The sequence below is a fragment of the Punica granatum genome, chromosome 8 (genome assembly GCF_007655135.1).
Source record: "Punica granatum isolate Tunisia-2019 chromosome 8, ASM765513v2, whole genome shotgun sequence".
In the NCBI taxonomy this organism is placed as follows: Eukaryota; Viridiplantae; Streptophyta; class Magnoliopsida; order Myrtales; family Lythraceae; genus Punica; species Punica granatum.
In genome coordinates this window covers 22,600,170-22,618,970 of record NC_045134.1, presented here as the reverse complement: position 1 = coordinate 22,618,970, position 18,801 = coordinate 22,600,170, and the positions used below count along the sequence as shown (strand labels likewise).

General features: G+C 38.7%; 3 protein-coding genes and 1 long non-coding RNA gene across 4 annotated transcripts; 3 read left to right on the top strand and 1 right to left on the bottom strand.

Moving 5' to 3' along the window:
- Positions 1 to 62: 62 nt before the first annotated feature.
- On the bottom strand, positions 63 to 1,930 carry LOC116187534. Its single transcript, XM_031516275.1, has 3 exons — positions 1,446 to 1,930; positions 801 to 1,178; positions 63 to 646 (listed from the first exon to the last, which is right to left on the bottom strand). The coding sequence occupies exons 1-3, from the start codon at positions 1,873 to 1,875 to the stop codon at positions 285 to 287; spliced, it is 1,170 nt and encodes a 389-aa protein (XP_031372135.1). The 5' UTR covers positions 1,876 to 1,930; the 3' UTR covers positions 63 to 284.
- Positions 1,931 to 3,461: 1,531 nt separating this feature from the next.
- Positions 3,462 to 4,461, top strand: LOC116189049. Its single transcript, XM_031518573.1, has one exon. It carries the CDS (start codon positions 3,517 to 3,519, stop codon positions 4,120 to 4,122), a length of 606 nt encoding a protein of 201 aa, XP_031374433.1. The 5' UTR covers positions 3,462 to 3,516; the 3' UTR covers positions 4,123 to 4,461.
- A 1,854-nt stretch (positions 4,462 to 6,315) lies between these two features.
- LOC116188856 lies at positions 6,316 to 6,747 on the top strand. Its single transcript, XM_031518317.1, has one exon. The coding sequence runs from the start codon at positions 6,316 to 6,318 to the stop codon at positions 6,745 to 6,747; it is 432 nt and encodes a 143-aa protein (XP_031374177.1).
- Positions 6,748 to 9,831: 3,084 nt separating this feature from the next.
- On the top strand, positions 9,832 to 13,029 carry LOC116187389. The gene is made up of 3 exons (XR_004152039.1): positions 9,832 to 10,285; positions 10,386 to 11,679; positions 12,066 to 13,029. It is a non-coding gene; the product is annotated as an uncharacterized LOC116187389 (long non-coding RNA).
- The last annotated feature ends 5,772 nt before the right edge of the window (positions 13,030 to 18,801 follow it).

Genomic DNA, 18,801 nt, shown 5'->3' with positions numbered 1-18,801 from the left:
GGACAGGTTGGGTTGGATAAATAAGTCAGCATTCGATTTCTGTAAAACATGTTTGGCCAACATCAATGAACCTTTCGCTAGTAGTTAAATTACTATGCTCAATATTTTCATTTACATCGATTTACTCATACATGTGCAGTACTCCATATATAGATTACTGTTAATATTGCGAACCCTTTCGCATATTGCGCGGGGCGACCTTATAATATATATACCGAATCGATGTCAGTTCCTATAGTCCACTATGAGAATATAACATCACTTAGGGATTGCTTATCATTAGTTCATATCCTAAAGCATCTTCTCCTCCCGAGTTTGGAGCAAAACTCGGCCAGCAACGAGAAGATGGCTCCGAAGAAGCAGAGGAGCCATGAAATCACCATAAGTGCCCAATCCCGGGGGCTCCTCCTAGGGACATGCGTCCGGTCCGAGATCAGGAGTGCCCGGTAGACAGTTTCGGCCAGAGCAAATGCCGTCACTGGGTCTGATTCCTCAGCCAAGAACCCGTACTCCGTTAGGCACACAATGTCATACATCCCTGTGGCCTCTGAGATCCCGAGGATCTCTGTGATCTTCAACCGGGCTTCGAGCCTCTCCTTGGGCAGTAACATGTCACCATGTGTCGTGATTAGGATCGGGTACTCGCCTGCAGGACCAACAACCAAAAAACTGTCAAATTGTTTTTATTAACACGATGCTGCAAAGTATCGAATAAAAATCATATCCAAGGCCATGTTCGAGTTTTTGTGAGGCGAGCTGAAAAAGTGAAAAGTATATAGAAGGGATTAAAGAGAGCTTACCGCATACTCTCAGAGGAGGAAAGCAGAAGAGCTCTTTAGTTGCCATCAGTGGCTTGAGATCACCACCCTTCATTGCCTGGTAAACTTCTGCAATATTGACGATCACCAGCACACAGTTCACTCGCCTCACTACGTACTTCGAAGAAGATGTCGACATGAAAGACTCCGAATCCTCTTCCGCCGGCCCTTGATCCCCTGGTCGCACGCACGGCTGGTTATGGTGGACCCCCTCGCTCATCCAGCCGGAAAGCTCATCCAGTCCCTCGCTGACATTGTCATAATTGAATCCCCTCGAGTCGTACACGCAAAAACCGCTCCTTACCGACCTCAGAACATTGTGCTCTTGCAGGAACATCGTCGTGTTTTCTGATGATTTCCCTGCCGGAATGCAGAGAAGCGAAGCATTATTGCTTTGTGTCCGAGTACTTCAATAAAGATTTATTGCATTCGATATGCTAAACCGATTGATTCATGGCTATCAAGAGCATGTACGTCCCGGATTTGCCCTTACAATTATAAAGTCCTCTCGATAAATTAATGTGGGCGTATCAATACCATAAGGATATGACATGGTCAGTTTAATGCATGGGAATTTCCTACAATGCCCTCGATCTTCTAAAATCGGATGTATAGTTTTTCGGTTACCTGAAGAAGTCTGGGCAAATGGAATGAGCCCGGCGCGGCCCAGGACGCTGTACATTAGGTTGACGAGGGAGCTCTTGCCCGACCCGGTGAAGCCCGTGAGGAGCACCGTGTTCGCCGCTGGGATGTCCATCTCCTCCCGTGGGATCCCGCCTGCAGGGATCCAGAAGTCCCCCACACGATACGCGAACAGCTTCTGCCTCAGCTCGTCAAGGCCGTCCCCTGCCACTACCAGGGCCAGCCTCTCCAACTCCCTCAGGAGCCGGACCTGCCTCGTGAGGCCGGTGATGGAGGGGAGCTGCTTGTTTTCGTTCATGCAGTACTCGTCGAAGGCCGCAGTGGACCTCCACCAGCAGTAGGCGGCGCCGGAGGCAGCTGAAAGGCGGCCATAGTCCTCGTCCTCGTCGCTAGACAGAGGGAGCTGGCTCTTCATTATGAAATGCCTCAGCAGAATTGTGTTGAGTAGCTCCTGAGTTGCACGAAAGGAATGCGACCGTTGGGACAGTTCTTAAGAGAAACAGTCATAACTAAGGACAAAAGAGTCCTTCCCCGATAAGTCCTATCCGGTTCCCGAGAGCATCTTATTCTCGATAACGTCAAATTAATTACACTGTACAAAATATTAAAAAAATATATTTGCTGTAATGAAGTAAGATTATTTTCCCATCACATCAAATCACATCAAATTAATCAGACTGTATAAAATATTTCCGGTACCTATTAGAGTTGAGGAGAGCAATCAACATCCTAACCCATCATTTGAATCGGTTCAGGGCAGTGCGCAGCCGGAATTTTCAGACCACACAATGATTAATCGTTTGGGGTCATTCATAGCACGTTGCTTCATGGGACGGTACTACTTTTTGAGGGGTATACATTGTTCGGAAGGTTGTGAAAGTGGGACAGGGGAAGGATGGTTCCTAGCTGTTTCTTGAACACGGGCTGTGTTTTGGTATACTCTTGTCTCTTGGTAAGCAAATGGACATTGTCGTAACGTTCATATGCCAGCCTAAGCTAAATTCTGTGGTTCCTATGAGTCTATGATGAACAGCTTTCTTGTCCTCCTCCTCTTCCGGGAGGGTGTGAAGAGGGTTAAGGAACCATTCACCGAAGGAACGATCGAAGCTTCTGCAATCGTAAAGCAGACTCAAACACATCACCAAGTACAAATAATCATTATTTTTTAGTGAGATCACGAGATATGAAAAAGCAGGGAGGAGGAAGAGAGAAATATGTACGAAATTCTCGGGGTCAATGTAAGAACGGGAAAAGAAAATTTAATGTCCGATTTGATGCGGTGTGTTTATCAGACAAGAAGTGGATTTGTGTATGTGTTATTTGCATTCCTATGATGTATATGTTATATGAACTTAGTTTTTTTTTTTGTGAACGACTTAAAAATTATTTTGAAAGTATTTTTTTTATAAACAGTTATCTTCATTTGCATTCACTATTCCTCGATCTTCTATCCACTGGTGCTTGGCCATACGGTGAACCAATTGGAAACACCAATTAGCTAGCCAGGGCAAACTGATGCACGAGCGATAATCGTTCCCCTCGAGAGTGTATCCTGATATTCAAAGCTCATATGACCCTAATTAATCCAGTTCGAATTAGATCAGTCTACGGGGTAAAACTTTCATTGCATGGATTCTCTTCATTTTCAAAACTCAAATTTGAGACATTAATTAAGGAGAATAAATACTGAACTGTTAAACTAACTCATGTTAGTAGCGGTAATTGATTTTAGTCAGCCAGGCTAAAGACATGTTCTATTTTTCTGTTTTCGGTAGAACTATTCTTGCTATTCATTTTTAATTTTTCATTTACCATTTTTTGGGTAAACAAATTTTATTTACTTTTTATTTACACGTCAAATCGTACAACATAATCGCGAAAATTAAGGTTGACGAAGTGTTCTCCAACGTAATTATAAAGTTTGCTCTGCTGTACAGTTCAATACGCGAAAATTACTTTGACCCTACATCTCCTCTTTTTTATCGCTTTAAAAATGAAACTCATTCATTCATCTCAAGTTAGCCATCTCGCGTGCGCTCTTTCGAGATCAATATTAATGGAAGGATCCTCCGCACATATGTGCGTAGGCGCAAGGGGCTACCGCCCACGGAGGAAGGGCTATGAGCGATTGGGTGGCTCACCAACCCGATTCAAGAGGGCTGGCAGGGTGGAGGCAGGCCTGGCCCTGAGGCAGAGAAGCGGGAAGACCTCTCGGAAGCCAATTGCCAAGGGGTTCTTCCTATGGCTCCGGGACTCGTATGTGAGGATGATGCTAGTGCTCGCAGAGATGCAGCTTGCTGGCAGTTACGACGGCTTTGAAGGGCCCAACATCGGTGGGGTATTCGAGAGGGCCCCACCAAAGGAGTACGATAAGCAGGTACTCATGGAGATATTCGGGCAGGTGCGGACCACGCTTGGGTCAAAGCGGGTTAACCGTGAGGCGGGACAGTGGGTACGCGCTAAAAGGATAGCAAGTTTGCTCTCCGAGCTGAAAGAAGAAGCTGACGAGGATTTCGTAGATGATTTAAATGTCATAGGAAAAATAGAGGAGCCTGGAGAAAAGCGGCATAAGAGTATCCTTGATACAAATTTTCGAACTGGAAGAGTTACTTCCGTTGATCGTTGTCTAAAGATACGGGATGGTGCTAGATCAGAAGCGTAAAGTTGACGTGAAACACAATGTCCGTAGAGCCGAAAGAGGAACTCGATACGTTGCGCGAGAGGAAGCGTGCCATGCTCCTCAGAAAGGAACGGTGGCACCCAACGTCGAGCTTATGTTCAGCACAACAAAATCTTCAAATTACTCCTCTTTATTTATTATTTTTTTGGTTATAGGATAGTTCATGAACTGATACTCTGTCTTTAATATGATGTAGTAACTCATAAAGGCTCCATGCCATTTTGGAAGGCTTTTTTTTTTTTTTTTGTGAACTCATTTGGAAGTTGCTTTGTGATAGGACCAGACATAAGAAACATCAAAGATCATGATTTTTCCCTCTTACATTAAAGATCATGCCCATCATCATGCATTGAAGATGATGTAGGCTCTAGTAAGCAAAAAACCGATAAATGCTCTAAAACAAGGATGTGTCAAGGACAAACCGTGAAACAAGGACGGATCGATAGGGGTTTGCAAGAGCGGTCACCCATTGCAAGTCTTTCCCACTCCCATTTCATGAAATCGACTAATGATTCTTATATGCATAATTTCATCACATAATTCAAGTTCAATCCTTTGCATGTTTTTGGCCGAGGGGCTACAAAAAGGTTTAAAACCAAACCAGAATCACCGTACATATGCACAGGATGTTCATTCCTTTTTTTTTTTTCCCCAATTTCCTTGCACATGTGCTGAGCATATCCGACGGGCACTCCTCATATGACTGCAATCTTCTCAGTGAGACGGCTCGAACAATGACTCAACCACGCAACCAAGTTTTTGTTGATGTTGGTGCAAGAATTAAAGATATATTAGAGTGTGATTAGGTGAAAAATGAAAGACACATTCTCTTCATTCATGGCAAGATGGTGCTGAGGCGTGAAATCTAGGTGAGAGGGGGCTTCCCCCTCATTTGCATTTATGGGCGACTCAATTTCTAACCCCACCCCAATAATGTGGACATGACAACATCAATTTTTCATTAGGTCTACGGCATTACTTTGGATTTGCTTTTCAATTGGCTGCAATCGAATCACTTTCGTGTTAATAATATTTTTTCTGTTACGATCGAGACTCATGGATCTAGTATAAGAAAAAAAAGAATAACATGAATTGAATCAAAACTCCTAATGTCACCACAGTACATCTTCTTCCTCTGCATTTTATTTATTCATTTGATTATGGAACTCCTGGAGATAGTATTTGTATGGTTAACCAGTTTATACTGTATAAACATAAATCTCTTGCTATATCTGATGTGAAAAGTTGGATCAAATCAAATGGGGCAGAATTGGGACAACAAAAACCATCAAACCCGGCCACTACTTATGAACCAAGAAACCCATACGCACGAATCGGCCTCGATAGAGGCATGTGTCGCTTAACACGCTTTAGATATCCTAAACTCAACAACAATTAAAAGTCGTAACTGATTGGATCTAGAATACTGGTTAGTAGAAGAAGAGCGGTTTGCGATTCGGTACTATGATAAGATTTATATGATCATCTCGTAATTCTATAAGGATTGAGATTATGTACAGGACATCGCTTCATCCAATAGACGATTAATCGACCGGCCTATCTTGTATGTCCATGAGAAGTCCCCAGACGATGATTCTATATACACGTCTTCCATCATGAGGAAGTACAAATAGGATTAACAAAGTCAGTACTAGGCACTTAAGCAATGTGCCATGACGTTTGCTATTACGGTCGTCTCAATAATTCTCTCCTAGAGGATCAAGTGACGATCAAACTTAGAATCATTTCAGAATATTTCATCTATCCTGACAGTCACGGCACTTATTTCTTGTCTTGTCTTTAGTTAAAATGTACAATCACTTCATTAATTGTTCCGAAAGGAAAAATAAAAAACAGCAAATAGAGCATTAAACTTGCAACATATTATGCTCGCTTTTTTCGATCATAAGGGAGGCTTAAGACTTAGTACGAGAATGAAATAACAAAGTTAAATAGAAGGGGCATATAGCCCACTGACGGGGATCGTACCCGATACCTAATGGTTCCAAGTGGCGATTTATGTCACTGCACCAAATTCCCTTTCTCACGTATTATGGTCCTTGTTGTTAACTGAAATGTTATAAATTGACCAAATTTAATAATCTCAATCCATCACTATTCTTTCTGAGCTTCTCTTTCCCTTGGTCTTTGTCACTCAAAGAAAAACTGAGAATCATGGAAGATTTGTCCATAAATGTGAGAAGAGAGGTGGTCCGTTACAGGCGGAGCAGAGGCGGCTACCAGCGGCTTGGCGGCATGGGCCGAGAGGACCCAGCTGCCTCCACAGAGTGGAGGCTGCGGCGGTTTCGCTTCCGCCTCAGGCTTAAGCCGAGGCTGAAGCTGCTGCTCCGGCTATCATCTGCCAAGAAGCTGTTTGCTTGGATGCGGGATGCATATGTGAGGATGATGCTGGGATTTGCCGAGTCACAGCTGCTCGGGTCGGGGTACGGAGGAGATGCCGCTATTGACAAGTTCGGAAGGGTCCCACGGAAGGAGTACGATCAAAAGGTAATTATTGAGGTGTACCGCTCGCTGGTGATGGCGCAAGGGCAGCTGGTGCCCCGCCAAGCTGCGAATCTCGGTGCCGCGGTGGTCGACCGACCGTAGTGGATGTTAAGATTCAACTAATAAAGAAGAGCCTTAAACGACGGTTGTATGTGATATTCAAGCAATTCAGAAGGTTAGCTGAACAATCCAAAAGCCAAAAGAGGGAATTTTTCCAAATTCTCAAAAAATTGAAACCACCCCAACACCTCCCCCCCCCCCCCCCCCCCCCCCCCCCCCCCCCCCCCCAAAAAAAAAAAAGAAAGAAAAGGGGAGAGGATATATAAATAAGGATTGAGTTTTCATTTTTATTTAGAATTATATAACTCTTTGTGTAGCGGGTATATGTACATCCGCAAGTTATATTTGTATGGAATAATCGCATATTCGTTAGCAAGAAGAATAAGGTTGATTAAATGAATGAACATCGGCATGTACCTTTTTTTTGGGATGAAATTACAAAGAATCGTGAGCATATGAGCTAAGATTTTTTTGGATAAGATTGATCTCTGCTTCAATATCGACTTATCTTGATCACAAGACATTTTAACAATCTATCTTATTCTTTTATCTTTTAGTGCCTTATGATTAAGATTGTGCGTTCAAGAAAATTAAACAAAAGAAGGGAACTCAATATGTCTTGAAAAATTTAAAATCATTAAGAGGGAAATCAATACGTCTTGAAAAATTCAACATCATCAAGAACATGCATAAAAATTAAGAAGAAAATTTTTAACCATGGCAAGATGAAATTTTATCTTCAACATTATCAAGATTCATATGACGTTATGTTGTGTCTTATATTAACACTTCACCACATACACAAAATTGTTGAACTACAAAGTTCTGCAAAAGTTTAAGTGCGAAAAAAAGCAAAAAGTTGAAGAAGTCACATCCAAAAGTCTAACTATTGACATACCAACCTAAAATTGCGTGCGCGCGAAAAATTGAAGAACTATAATAGAGGCAATATTTTTCAAACGGTTTGTGTGCAGTACCTTCGTTTTTTATAGAATATAATATAGATGGTACATCATATATCTCTATCTATAAAAAAATATAATCTGATGTGTTTTTTGAAAACCAAACATATAACATACCATATCTAAGAAAATATAATGTAATTAATTTTTTGAAAAACAAATATCATCTTATATAATTTGTTTTATTTGGATCTTTTGCATAAAATCTTATATCTCGTATTTTATACTATTATTTGAGTGAAATTTCATCGTAATTGCCACCTTATTTATAGGTTATGTTTGAAAAGTTGAAGTACCCTTTTTCTAGTAATTATAACTTAAGAATTTTTTTTTAAAAAGTAATGGATTCTATAAATCTATATGCAAATGTTTAAAATAAAAAAATTTGTTTTGTAAAAAAAAGCTCAAAACCTAGGAAAATTATGATTGATCCATTATCTATATTTTTATGTTTTTAAAAATTTTAAAAATCAAAGTAAAATTTGTTTTCTAGAAATATCGAAAAAATTGAAAAAATAACTACTGGTCCTACAAATCTATATTTATATATTTTAAAAACTTAAAATTAAATCAAAAGTATTATTTTTAAAGAAAATTTAAAAATGAAGAAAATAATGAACGGTCCCACAATTCTATATCTATATATTTTGAAATATTTTAAAAATAATCTTATAAAAAACTCAAAAAAATGAGAAAATTCCGTTTGGAAATGGAGCGTTTTGAAGACATCTGGTGGAGCTCACCTTTATCTTACTTTCATATATATATATATATATATATAGACTCCTCTATTCGAATATCAGTAGGCCGAGTGTCGCCTTCCCTTTTTCATTCTTAACCTTTTTTTTATTCACCTGTAAACTTTGATTTATTTTCTTTTTTATCCCTTCTTTTGATTTCTTCATGCATCTTTCAAAAGAATTTCAAAATTTGAGGGTCTTATCTATCTATCTATCTCTAATTAACAAAAACAGATCACATCCTACAAAAGTTGAGTAAAATATTATTTTGATACTCACATGCAAGCCATGTGCCGCCGTCCCTATTTTATCCCTAACCTTTTTAAAAAAATCACCTATAAACTTTGATTAATATTTTTTTATCATTTCTTCATGCATCCTCCAAAAGAATTTCGAAATTTATACGTCTTAATTATCCATCTATCTATACAATTAACTAAAACAGATCACATCCAACAAAATTGGACTAAAATATCATTTTGGTACTCATGCAGTACAATTTGTGGACTTTTTATTGTTAACTTAAAAAGGTTCTAATTCTTTTTCAATGAAATACAATGTTATGCCAGTCTATTGACTATTAATTCATCGCTTGGACTTTGATTTGGTCATGATCACGAGATTTTTTTAATGAATTATAGATCACATTTAAAGTTAACGATGCCACTTAAGGCCTATATACTATGATCATGGTTTTCCAATTAGACATATTGAATATCAAATTAAAATTAGTGGGAAGACATGTTAGCTTTTGTACCTATAACATATTAGGCTCCGTTTGTTTCACGTAAATAGCTTTTCAAAGGAAAATTGTTTACGTGGAAAATAATTTCACCAAAAATACTTTATTTTCCCATGTTTGGGAGGATAATAGGGAAATATGTACTTGGAAAGATGTGGCAGGTGGGTAAAGGTACAAAGAACGAAGGATACAATTAATGGCCGGACATTGTATGGTGTGGAACTTGAAAGTAATAACTTGCAATAATCAGGGGTATTTTTGAAATAAAAAATCGAGAAACAATTAATTGAGCTTGGCCCTTTTGTAAGGGTTATAGATTATAGATAGATTGTGTTTTATACCAGCTGGACAAAGACTGGTTGGTTGTCCCTTTAATCAGCTACTATACTAACAAGAAGGAAATTATCGAGTTCTTACTCAATCCTAATTTTGAGGAGAATTTTTCCATCTTTCCAATAGTGGGTGTTGGAGGCCTAGGGAAGACGACTAGTATTCAATGATGAGAGCGTGAAGGAATATTTCGAGATGACACTCTGGGTTTGTAGGTCAACCAATTTCAATGTGGAGGATATTCTGAGGAAAATACTGCGAGCATGCGACGTGAATGAGTTGCCCCTACCAATGTGTGGAATGAAGGAAATGGTGCCAAAGGAAGTAAGATAATGGCGACGACTCGCGATCCTCGTGTCGCAAAAACTATGACTCCAAAATTTCGTGAATATAGTGGCTTATCCGAAAATGATTCGCTCTCCCTGATAACGTTTATAGCAATGAAGGAAGAACATGAGTGAAGAAATCAAAATTTAGAAGTAATTGCTAAAGAAATGCTGAAGAAGTGTGTGGGAGTTCCCCTTGTAATTATGACGATAGGGCGATTGCTGTTCTTCTCGAGAAACACTGAAGAAGAACGGTTGAACTTCAAGAATAATGATTTATCAAGAATAAATCAAGAAGAAGGTGATATCATGCCATTGCTTAAGGTGAGTTACGATTTTCTGCCGTCACATTTGAAACAGTGCTTTGCTTATTGCAGCTTATTTCCGCAAGATTTTGAGCTACAACCACGTGAGCTCGTTCATCTTTGGATGGCCCAGGGATTTATTAAACCTCTAGGCGATCAGAAAACCCTCAAAGAGGTAGGTCACGATTACTTCATGGAGCTACTTTCGAGATCCTTTTTCCAAGACATAAAAGTTGTAAGATGCAAAATGCATGATTTGATGCCTGACCTTGCAGATTTGGTAGCAAGAGATAATTGCATCACCATTGATAGCTCACAGGCCATAAAGGTTCAAGAAGGAGCTCGTCATGCATGTACCACAATGGTCTGGGTGAGTCGAAAGGGTTTGTGAGAGAGAGGAGAATAAAATTCCTGTTTCTTATGGTTGAAAAGCGCACTGTGATTGCTTATTTGGACGTTTCGTGTTTTACAAATCTACAAGCACTACGTCTTCCTGGTGTCCGCGAAGAGGTGATATCACGTTCGATCGGTAAGCTTGGCTGCCCAAGATTCTCTTACATGCCAACGGCTACTATGAGTGGGATGGAGGATGAGGAATACTGTAACTGCACTCCTACTCCCCCACCACGATCCACTACTACTTCCCCTCGCCCCCCAACTATCGACGTAGGAGCCGATTGATCCATCTCCATCGACGATAATAAAGAATCAGATGATAGCCATATCTTCTACATCTCTCGCTGTATTGAAGTCCCTCTCTATCACTGGAATGGTGGATGCAGGGCACTTGCCGGTGAAGTTATTTCAGTCCGTCCCGACTCTTCAGATACTAAGAATTACTCATTGCCCTCGACTGAAAGCTCTCCCTTTGCGGGCGATTCTCTGATAATTAACCGTCCTTGAGACGCTGGAAATTTCTTGGTGCCAAGAGCTTGATTTATTCACCGAGGATGATGACGACGCCGATGATGATGGCGGTGATAAAGGCATGAACGATCTCCTGCAGCTGCAGGGCCATCGCAAACTTCGCTGCCTAATAATCGAAGGAATTCATATGACGGAGTCTTTGCCTGGGTGGTTCCAGTACCTCTCCAACCTCCAATATTTAAATATTTTTGATTGCCAAGCCTTGAAGTTTCTGCCCGGAAAACTGATTCTTCCGCTTCTCATCACTCTCAAGTCATCGAGGCTATTCCGCTGTCCAAAACTTGACTTATCAATAATGGAGTCAGAAGACATGCCGATGCCGTCTAATTTACAATTCACCAAACTCCGCAAGTTGAAATTAGAGGTGATCGAAAAACTGGGGACTCTCCTATGGTGGGTTCAACCCCTCACTAACCTTGAAAGTTTAGAAATCAAATCCTGTCGGAATCTGAAGGCTTTCTACCTGAGTGGTTTCCCAATTTCACCTCACTCAATAGTCTCCCCGTTTCTAAATGTGGAGAGGAGCTGAGAAGAAGGTGCCAAGAGGATACCGGAGGAGAGGAGTAGCCTAAGATTTCTCACATCCAGAATGTATTCATATGGTGAAGTGGATGGATCCTTTCTCCCTCACTGCCTCCAAAGGTCATATACATATCTCATTCTCATCTGTATTCTTGCTTGCCTAAACATTTGTATAATATGATGAGTCAAAAAGAAGTGGACCATCTCTCAATCTCCATCCTTTACTTGTGGTGCCACTTGTTCTTGGGAATACTCGCATAAATTTTTCACAATAAATAAAACTAAAAAAAAAAGGGGAAAGGATCGATAGTACATGTATACAATTTTACGGATAAAAAATAGAAGGAAAGAATCTACTGTCAATCAATACTAGTCTGCATTGGCTTCATCGCTCTGTTGCTGAATTTAAGTCTCCTTTCATTTGTCCTTGTTTTCCTAAATATCTGCCAAACGTCAATCTGTAAATGCTATGAAGAGCCTATATCCATCGTAGTTTCTTATTGCAGGCTGCCATTTGTGTGGAATTCCTTTGGGAACATTGCAACAAAACTCGACTTTGCTCCTATGGTTCTCGATCCCCTTCTGGCAGTTCAAACTACCAACGATAGGCTTCAAGCGTATCAAGAAGCCTGGTATTCAAAGCTGTCTCTATCAGAGGCCACTTGCAAGCTTCGGTGCTCCTCGGATCAGCTCCATTTCTCTGTTTTAGCACTGCTGCCACAACCTCAAGCTCATGGGCTGGTATTGCTGCAATCAACACTAAAGCCTCTCTTTCTTGTTCATGCGTGGGCCTTCAAAGGCTCCACTGGAGACTCCTTGCAAGGCGAACTTTTTTGCTGCAAGAAAAAACCATTGAATGTGCACTAGGGATTGCCATCTCCAACCTTAGCCTTTTTGAGGACGCAAAGGACAATTTGGTGAATGAACTTAACTCAGATATTGGAGGACCAACTTTTTACCTTTTTACCAGCTATTCTACGTGCTTTCGACCTTTTGTCTCTTTTTGTGATTCTTTGGATAAAAAGTTTACTCCTGGGGCGAGTAATTTTTTCGCTCATAACTTAGCTCATTGGGCTGCCTGTGTGGAAATCACCGAGCCTCAAAGCATCTCCAAATCCACACAATCCCGTCTTGTTAGGGAATTGGAAATGGTTTAGGCCAAGTGTTTTCTCACTTTCAACAATGGATGCCTTTATCTAGCAGAAAGGAAAAAAATAAATAAATGCAATGAATGGCCTTCAATCACTGCAAACCGCTGAGAGATGTTGACTGTCGAGATTTACTTTTTTAGACAAGAGAAAGTTGAAAGAGTCCATTATAGTGGTCATTTATTTACTTATTTATTTTTCAGTTACAAGGACTGCACATGGATCTAGAAGAAATCCTTTAAGGTTTTCTATCTACTATAGGATAACCTATGCGTCCCTCTTCTAATCATCCAGTTGTTTACAAGTACGAGATTGCTTTGTATTTTTTTGGTCGAATTGATTTCCCGGTGCAATAGTTAGGACTTAGTAATGCATAGCAGGTTGTTTATTTCTTCTCATGCTATTTTTTAGGATATGCTGCCTGGGTACATGCATATGCGTGTTGCAGAATCAGTTTTATTTGCTGGGAAAGCTGTCGGGTTTCTTTGTGACCAAAGCCCTTCTGCCTTATTCAGCAAAAAAAAAAAAAAGCCCTTGTGCCTTGGCTTGAGCCTAACGCGGAAGCAGAACTGCCACCGCCTCCAATATGTTGTGGGGGTATCTGAGTCCTCTCCCTCCATGGTGCCAAGCCGCACGTAGCCGCCTCTGCTCCACCTGTAACGGGCCAAGCTCTCTTCTCACATTTTTGGACATATATTCCATTATTCTCGATTTCTATTTGAGTGAGAGAGACCGAGGGAAAGAGAAGCTCAGAAAGAATAGCGATGGATTGAGATTATTGAATTTGGTCAATTTATAACATTTCAGTTAACAACAAGGAGCATACATTTTATAAGCTGAATGCTCTATTTGTTGTTTTTATTTTTCCTTTTGGAACAATTAATGAAGTGATTGTACATTTTAACCAAAGCCAAGAAAAGAAATAAGAGACGTGATTGTCAGGACAATCACTAGAGACGTGGACGTGCAAGATATGCCAGTCGGTTAATCGTCATATTGGATGGAGCAAAGTCTTATAGTATTATCTCTGAAAGTAATATAATCTCAATCCTTGTAGAATTACGAGATGATCTTATAAAGCTTGTCGTAGTATCGAACTGCAAACCGCTCTTCTTCTACTAACTAGTATTCTAGATCCAATCAGTTATGATTTTCAATTGCGGTTGTGTTTTGTTAACTACATAAAAATAGAGTTATTCAGTACTTTCTACGAGTATAATTGCGGCTAGTTTGTTGAATTTTTGTTAGTTTTAATATGTTTTTAGTTTATTTTTCATATAAATGAATTTTGATAGGTTTTAGTGGTTTGATTAGTTTTAGTATTTTTTTAGTTTAATTTTCATATAAATGAATTTTGATAGGTTTTAGTGGTTTTGACTAGTTTTGGTTTGATATTATACGAATTGGAGTTAATTCAACGATCTTTTCCAGCCTCTTAGTTTTCGGTGTTCTTGAACAGGTTAAGCTAGAGTTTTTGGTGCAAATTGCATATGTATTAAAAGCTTATCGAGTTAGGAGAGCAACGGTTCAAACGATCCGTCAATTGAAAACCGGATGAAGAAGATAAGACTTGATGAAATTCTATGCGCAGAAAATACTGAACCGAACAGCCCAACCGCGATAGAAGAGCGCTGCAGCCATCCAATTCAGCTAAAACGGACCAGTATTCATTCTTCTTTAAATTTTTCGTGGGTCCCATGCATGTCTAGAGAAGAAAAAGGCATGTCTAGAGAATAAAATTAAGAGGGGATTATTTTGGTTTATATTTAGGAAGGATATCCCTTGTTGCATGAGATAGGAAATTGAACTTTGATTTCGAGGAAAATTAGATATAGTGAGATATAGATAGGATTTTATATCTTTCTCCTATAAAAGCAAGAGTAGCCGTGAGATTAGGGTGTGGGAGGCATTAAGGAGCTGAGAGCAACGTGGGAAGAAGAGACTTGGGTTTTTGGTTTTCATGGCATAATCGTGCTAGTGTTCAATTACTCTTGTTATTTTTTCTTTGATTTCAATGTCTATGTTGAACTCTTCTACTTGCTCTTTAATCCTTATGAGCTAATTTCACATGCTAGAATTACAACGAGCCCACATGTAGATAATTTGTTTATTTTCTATTGGTCTAATTAATTCTTTTTTATCTTATTCTATTTATTCTATCTCCTGCTTAATGCCTGCAATTACCTGATCAACAGTTATTATGATCTATTAATCTGAATGAACTTGGAAGAGGGATTTTAGGTTTAGAATATGGATAGAATAGCCTAAATTTAATCTCGAGGAATCGAGTTGATTAGTGGATAAGATATGAATATACTTACACATCTTAGGTAGCCAATTTGAGTTGGAACTTAATGAGTTTAGCTTAATTGCAATTCCCATAGGAATATAGGGGATTTGTTGAGTTATATATTTTTCTCTAAGCAATTCGGAAGACACTTAGGAAATACTTGTGAAATTAATGTTAGTAGATTGGGTCTCGATCGAATTAGGGAAAGAAGGAGTAGATCGAATTATCAGAGTGTGGGAAAATTATAATTTTAGGTCGTCTTACCAATTGATTATCGGTTGTTTTAATTTGCTTTATATTTCATAAAACCGATTATAATTTGCTTGACTTCAATTAGGTTGCGATAATTTCGAACCCTAGTAGAATTATAGGTCAAGTCCTCGTGGTAGTTGTGGTAGTTATGCTGATATTGCTAAATTTGATGATAACTGCCATTTTTTTTAGGTCTGTTTTTAGATTTAATTTTTTTATTAGGTTTTCACTTTTTAGGCTTAGGTTTGTTTTCTATGATTGTTATTCCTTAGCTTGACTTGATCAAATCAATGTGGATCGGGTCCTGTTTGATGATGATTTTAGTGGTCTGCGTTTGTACTTAAGGTTGTAGGATGTCCTAATTAACTTGTGGTTAAGTTAGATTACAATTACCATTTGGATTTTATAACTAAGTTAAAAAAAACTGAATTCTTAATCTTAAATTGTTTTTAGAACATTACATATTTTGAGTAGGGGTAGATTAAGTTGAAAAGATTATGAATTGATTAAATAAATTGATTCACCACTTGAGTTGACCCCGATATGATTTTTGATTTGGGAGTTGAAGCATGTTAATACAGTCTATCAATTACCCTTGGTGAGGTTTTCAGCCTTCTTACTGGATTAATACATTTTATATCAATCAATTTTCTTTCATGAAGGTCATTTCATGTTTATGCCACTCTAAAATTTGCTTCATATACTAATTGAGACTACATTCATATGCATTTATGAAAAGGACAAAGGCAATTAAGTTGAGTTTGAGCCAAAAAACTTACCTATTTCAATATATCCACTACCGAGCCACTTTGAGCCTTATAATTTTCCTATTTCGTTTTTCATCACCCATAGGATATTAGATTAGTGATTTATGGGGTGAGAGTGAATTATAAATTGACCAAGAGTGCCAACTATAAGTTGTTTATTTCATGAATAGTACTTCTCTTCTTCCGAATGTGGAAAAAGAAAAGAACAAAAGAAAAAATATTAAAAAAAGAATAATAATAAAGAGAGGAAGAAAAGTCAAGTGAAGCTAAAAAAAAAGAGTACTCGAGACTCATGGCTAGATATAATAAAGAGGTAATAGAATTGGGGAGTAACGAGTGTTTGAAATTCTTTGTTTGAAAAGAGAGAAACAGATCTATCCTTTGTGTTTGAGAGCAAAGAGAATTGAGTTATTATACCATAGGATTTTATCTCAGGATTTCAGTTATCTGAGTTTCAGCCACTTTCTTTCTCCTTATATCTTAATCAAATAGTTGGTTGAGATACCTAGTCACATTACAACCCATTACAAAACCTTATGATTCATGTTTGCATTTGATCTGAGTAGTGGAGATGGAATGGAAAAGCAAGTCTATGGTAGTGCATTTTCGAGGAATTGGATTTGGTGTAAACACATCGCCCATACACATGAGAGCTGAGTGCATACACGTTTAGGATTTCCAAAGCGTGTTAGGCGACGTATGCCTATATGGAGGCCAATTCATGCGTGTGGGTTTCCTGGTTCACGAGTAGTAGCCGGGTTGGATGGTTTTTGTTGTCCTAATTCTGCCAAATTTGATTTGATCCAACTTTTCACATCAGATATAGCAAGAGATTATTTATGTTATCCAGTATAAACAGGTTAACCATTTTGATACTATTTTCATGCATTTCATTATCAAATGAATAAATACAGAGAAAGAGGATGTAGTGTAGTGACACTAGTGATTTTGATTCAATTCTTGTTATTTCTTTTTTCTTATACTAGATGCATGAGATTGACTCGTAATTGACAAAATATTAACATGAAATTGATTCGATTACAGCCAGTTGAAAAAGCAAATCCAAAGTAATGCCATAGACCTAATGAGAAATTGATGTTGTATTTTTGTTCGGTATGTACCATAGTATCTGGAAGCTGAATGAGTCTCAATTAATCTAGTTGGAACTGAGTCAGCCCAGGAAGCGGTAAATCTCTCCAAATCAAGGATTTTTTTTTCCATTTACAAGATTCGAACCCGAGACCTTATTTAAGGGGAACAAGATAGCGTCAAACCGTTTGAACAAATTCGGGTTTATATTGATTTTTTTATTCCGACATTGTTGGTGTGGGTTTAGAGATTGAGTCTCCCATAAATGCAAATGAGGGGGACAGCCCATCTTACCTACATTTCACGCCTCAGTCCCATCTTGCCATGAATGAAAGAATGCGTCGTTAAATTTACAAATGAAATTTCATTTTTCACCTAATCACACTCTTAATATATCTTTATTCTTGCACAACAAGATCTTGGTTGGATGGGCTAGTCATTGTTTGAGCCGTCTCATCAATATAAGATCGTGTTTATGTGTGAAATGCCTGTCGGATACGTATGCTCGGTACGTGCACAAGGAACAGCAAAAAAGAGAGGAATTAACATCCTGTACACATGTACAGTGATTCTAGTTTGGTTTTCAACCTTTTTCTAGCCCCTCGGGCCAAAAACATGCGAAGTATTTGAACCTGAATTATGTGTTGACATTACGCAAACAAGAGAATTATTAGTCGATTTCACGAACTGGTAATGGGAGAGACTCGCGATGGGTGAGCGCTCTTGCAAATTGCTATCGGTCCGTCCCTGTTTCACAGTTTGTCCTTGACACATCCTTGTTTTAGAGCATTTATTGGTTTTTTGCTCACTATGGCCTACATAATCTTCAATGCATCATTAAAGGCGCCTACCTGCTGCAACCACTTGCATTTTTCTAACATCTACATCAGCATGTCATTCAAGTTCGCCAACTGCATATTACTATTATTGACAGATATCTATCTGGTTCAAGTTTCTTCCTCTCTGTCTAATTCTTCCATTTCCATTGATTATCAATCTGTTGGCTACAACAATGGCCGAAATGGTAATAAATTGAACTTATAAATATTTTAGCACGTGGGGATATGATCCCCATCACCTTCGTGGGGTAGGAAATGCCATTTTATAAATTGAACTTATAAATATTTTAGCACGTGGTGATATGATCCCCGTCAGCTTCGTGGGGGTAAGAAACGCCATTTCGTCTAATTAAAAAAAATGCCTTTTAAATTGTTGTTCTCACTTTCAGCCAGATCAAGGCGTACGGACTACTATGTACAGCCCCCCTTATGAACCCTACTTCCCATTAAAAAATTCTTTTTTTTTTTTAATAAACATCAATAGCCCCAAAATGACACTGCACACGGGGACTATAAAGACAATAAACCCCCAAATTTTACCTTGGGATCTGCTCCCTAGCTATTTTCTGGTAAAAACACGATGTATTTTCGGTTTATTAATTGAGATATATGTTCATTCGAACTAGTAATTTGCTCATGTTATGGGATACTTTCCCGCAATTTTAAGTATAGAGATTACGCTACGGGTTTAAAAGATCCACGTCCAACATAAATTGAGCCAATGTAGCACAACATCAATATTAAAATTTTTTTTTGGCGCAGATTTTTAGAGTGGCACCAATAATATTAGAATAATGTGACACTTTTATATATGTAAGTAAAACAACGATTGGATGAATAAATAGTCGATGCAGTCT

Coding starts and splice junctions, on each gene's coding strand:
- LOC116188856 (XM_031518317.1), top strand. CDS start 6,316: ATGGAAGATTTGTCCATAAATGTGAGAAGAGAGGTGGTCCGTTACAGG.
- LOC116189049 (XM_031518573.1), top strand. CDS start 3,517: ATGGAAGGATCCTCCGCACATATGTGCGTAGGCGCAAGGGGCTACCGC.
- LOC116187534 (XM_031516275.1), bottom strand. CDS start 1,875: ATGAAGAGCCAGCTCCCTCTGTCTAGCGACGAGGACGAGGACTATGGC. Junction 1,179..1,445: donor ATTTGCCCAGACTTCTTCAG/GTAACCGAAAAA, acceptor GCATTCCGGCAG/GGAAATCATCAGAAAACACG. Junction 647..800: donor TCCTCCTCTGAGAGTATGCG/GTAAGCTCTCTT, acceptor TTGGTCCTGCAG/GCGAGTACCCGATCCTAATC.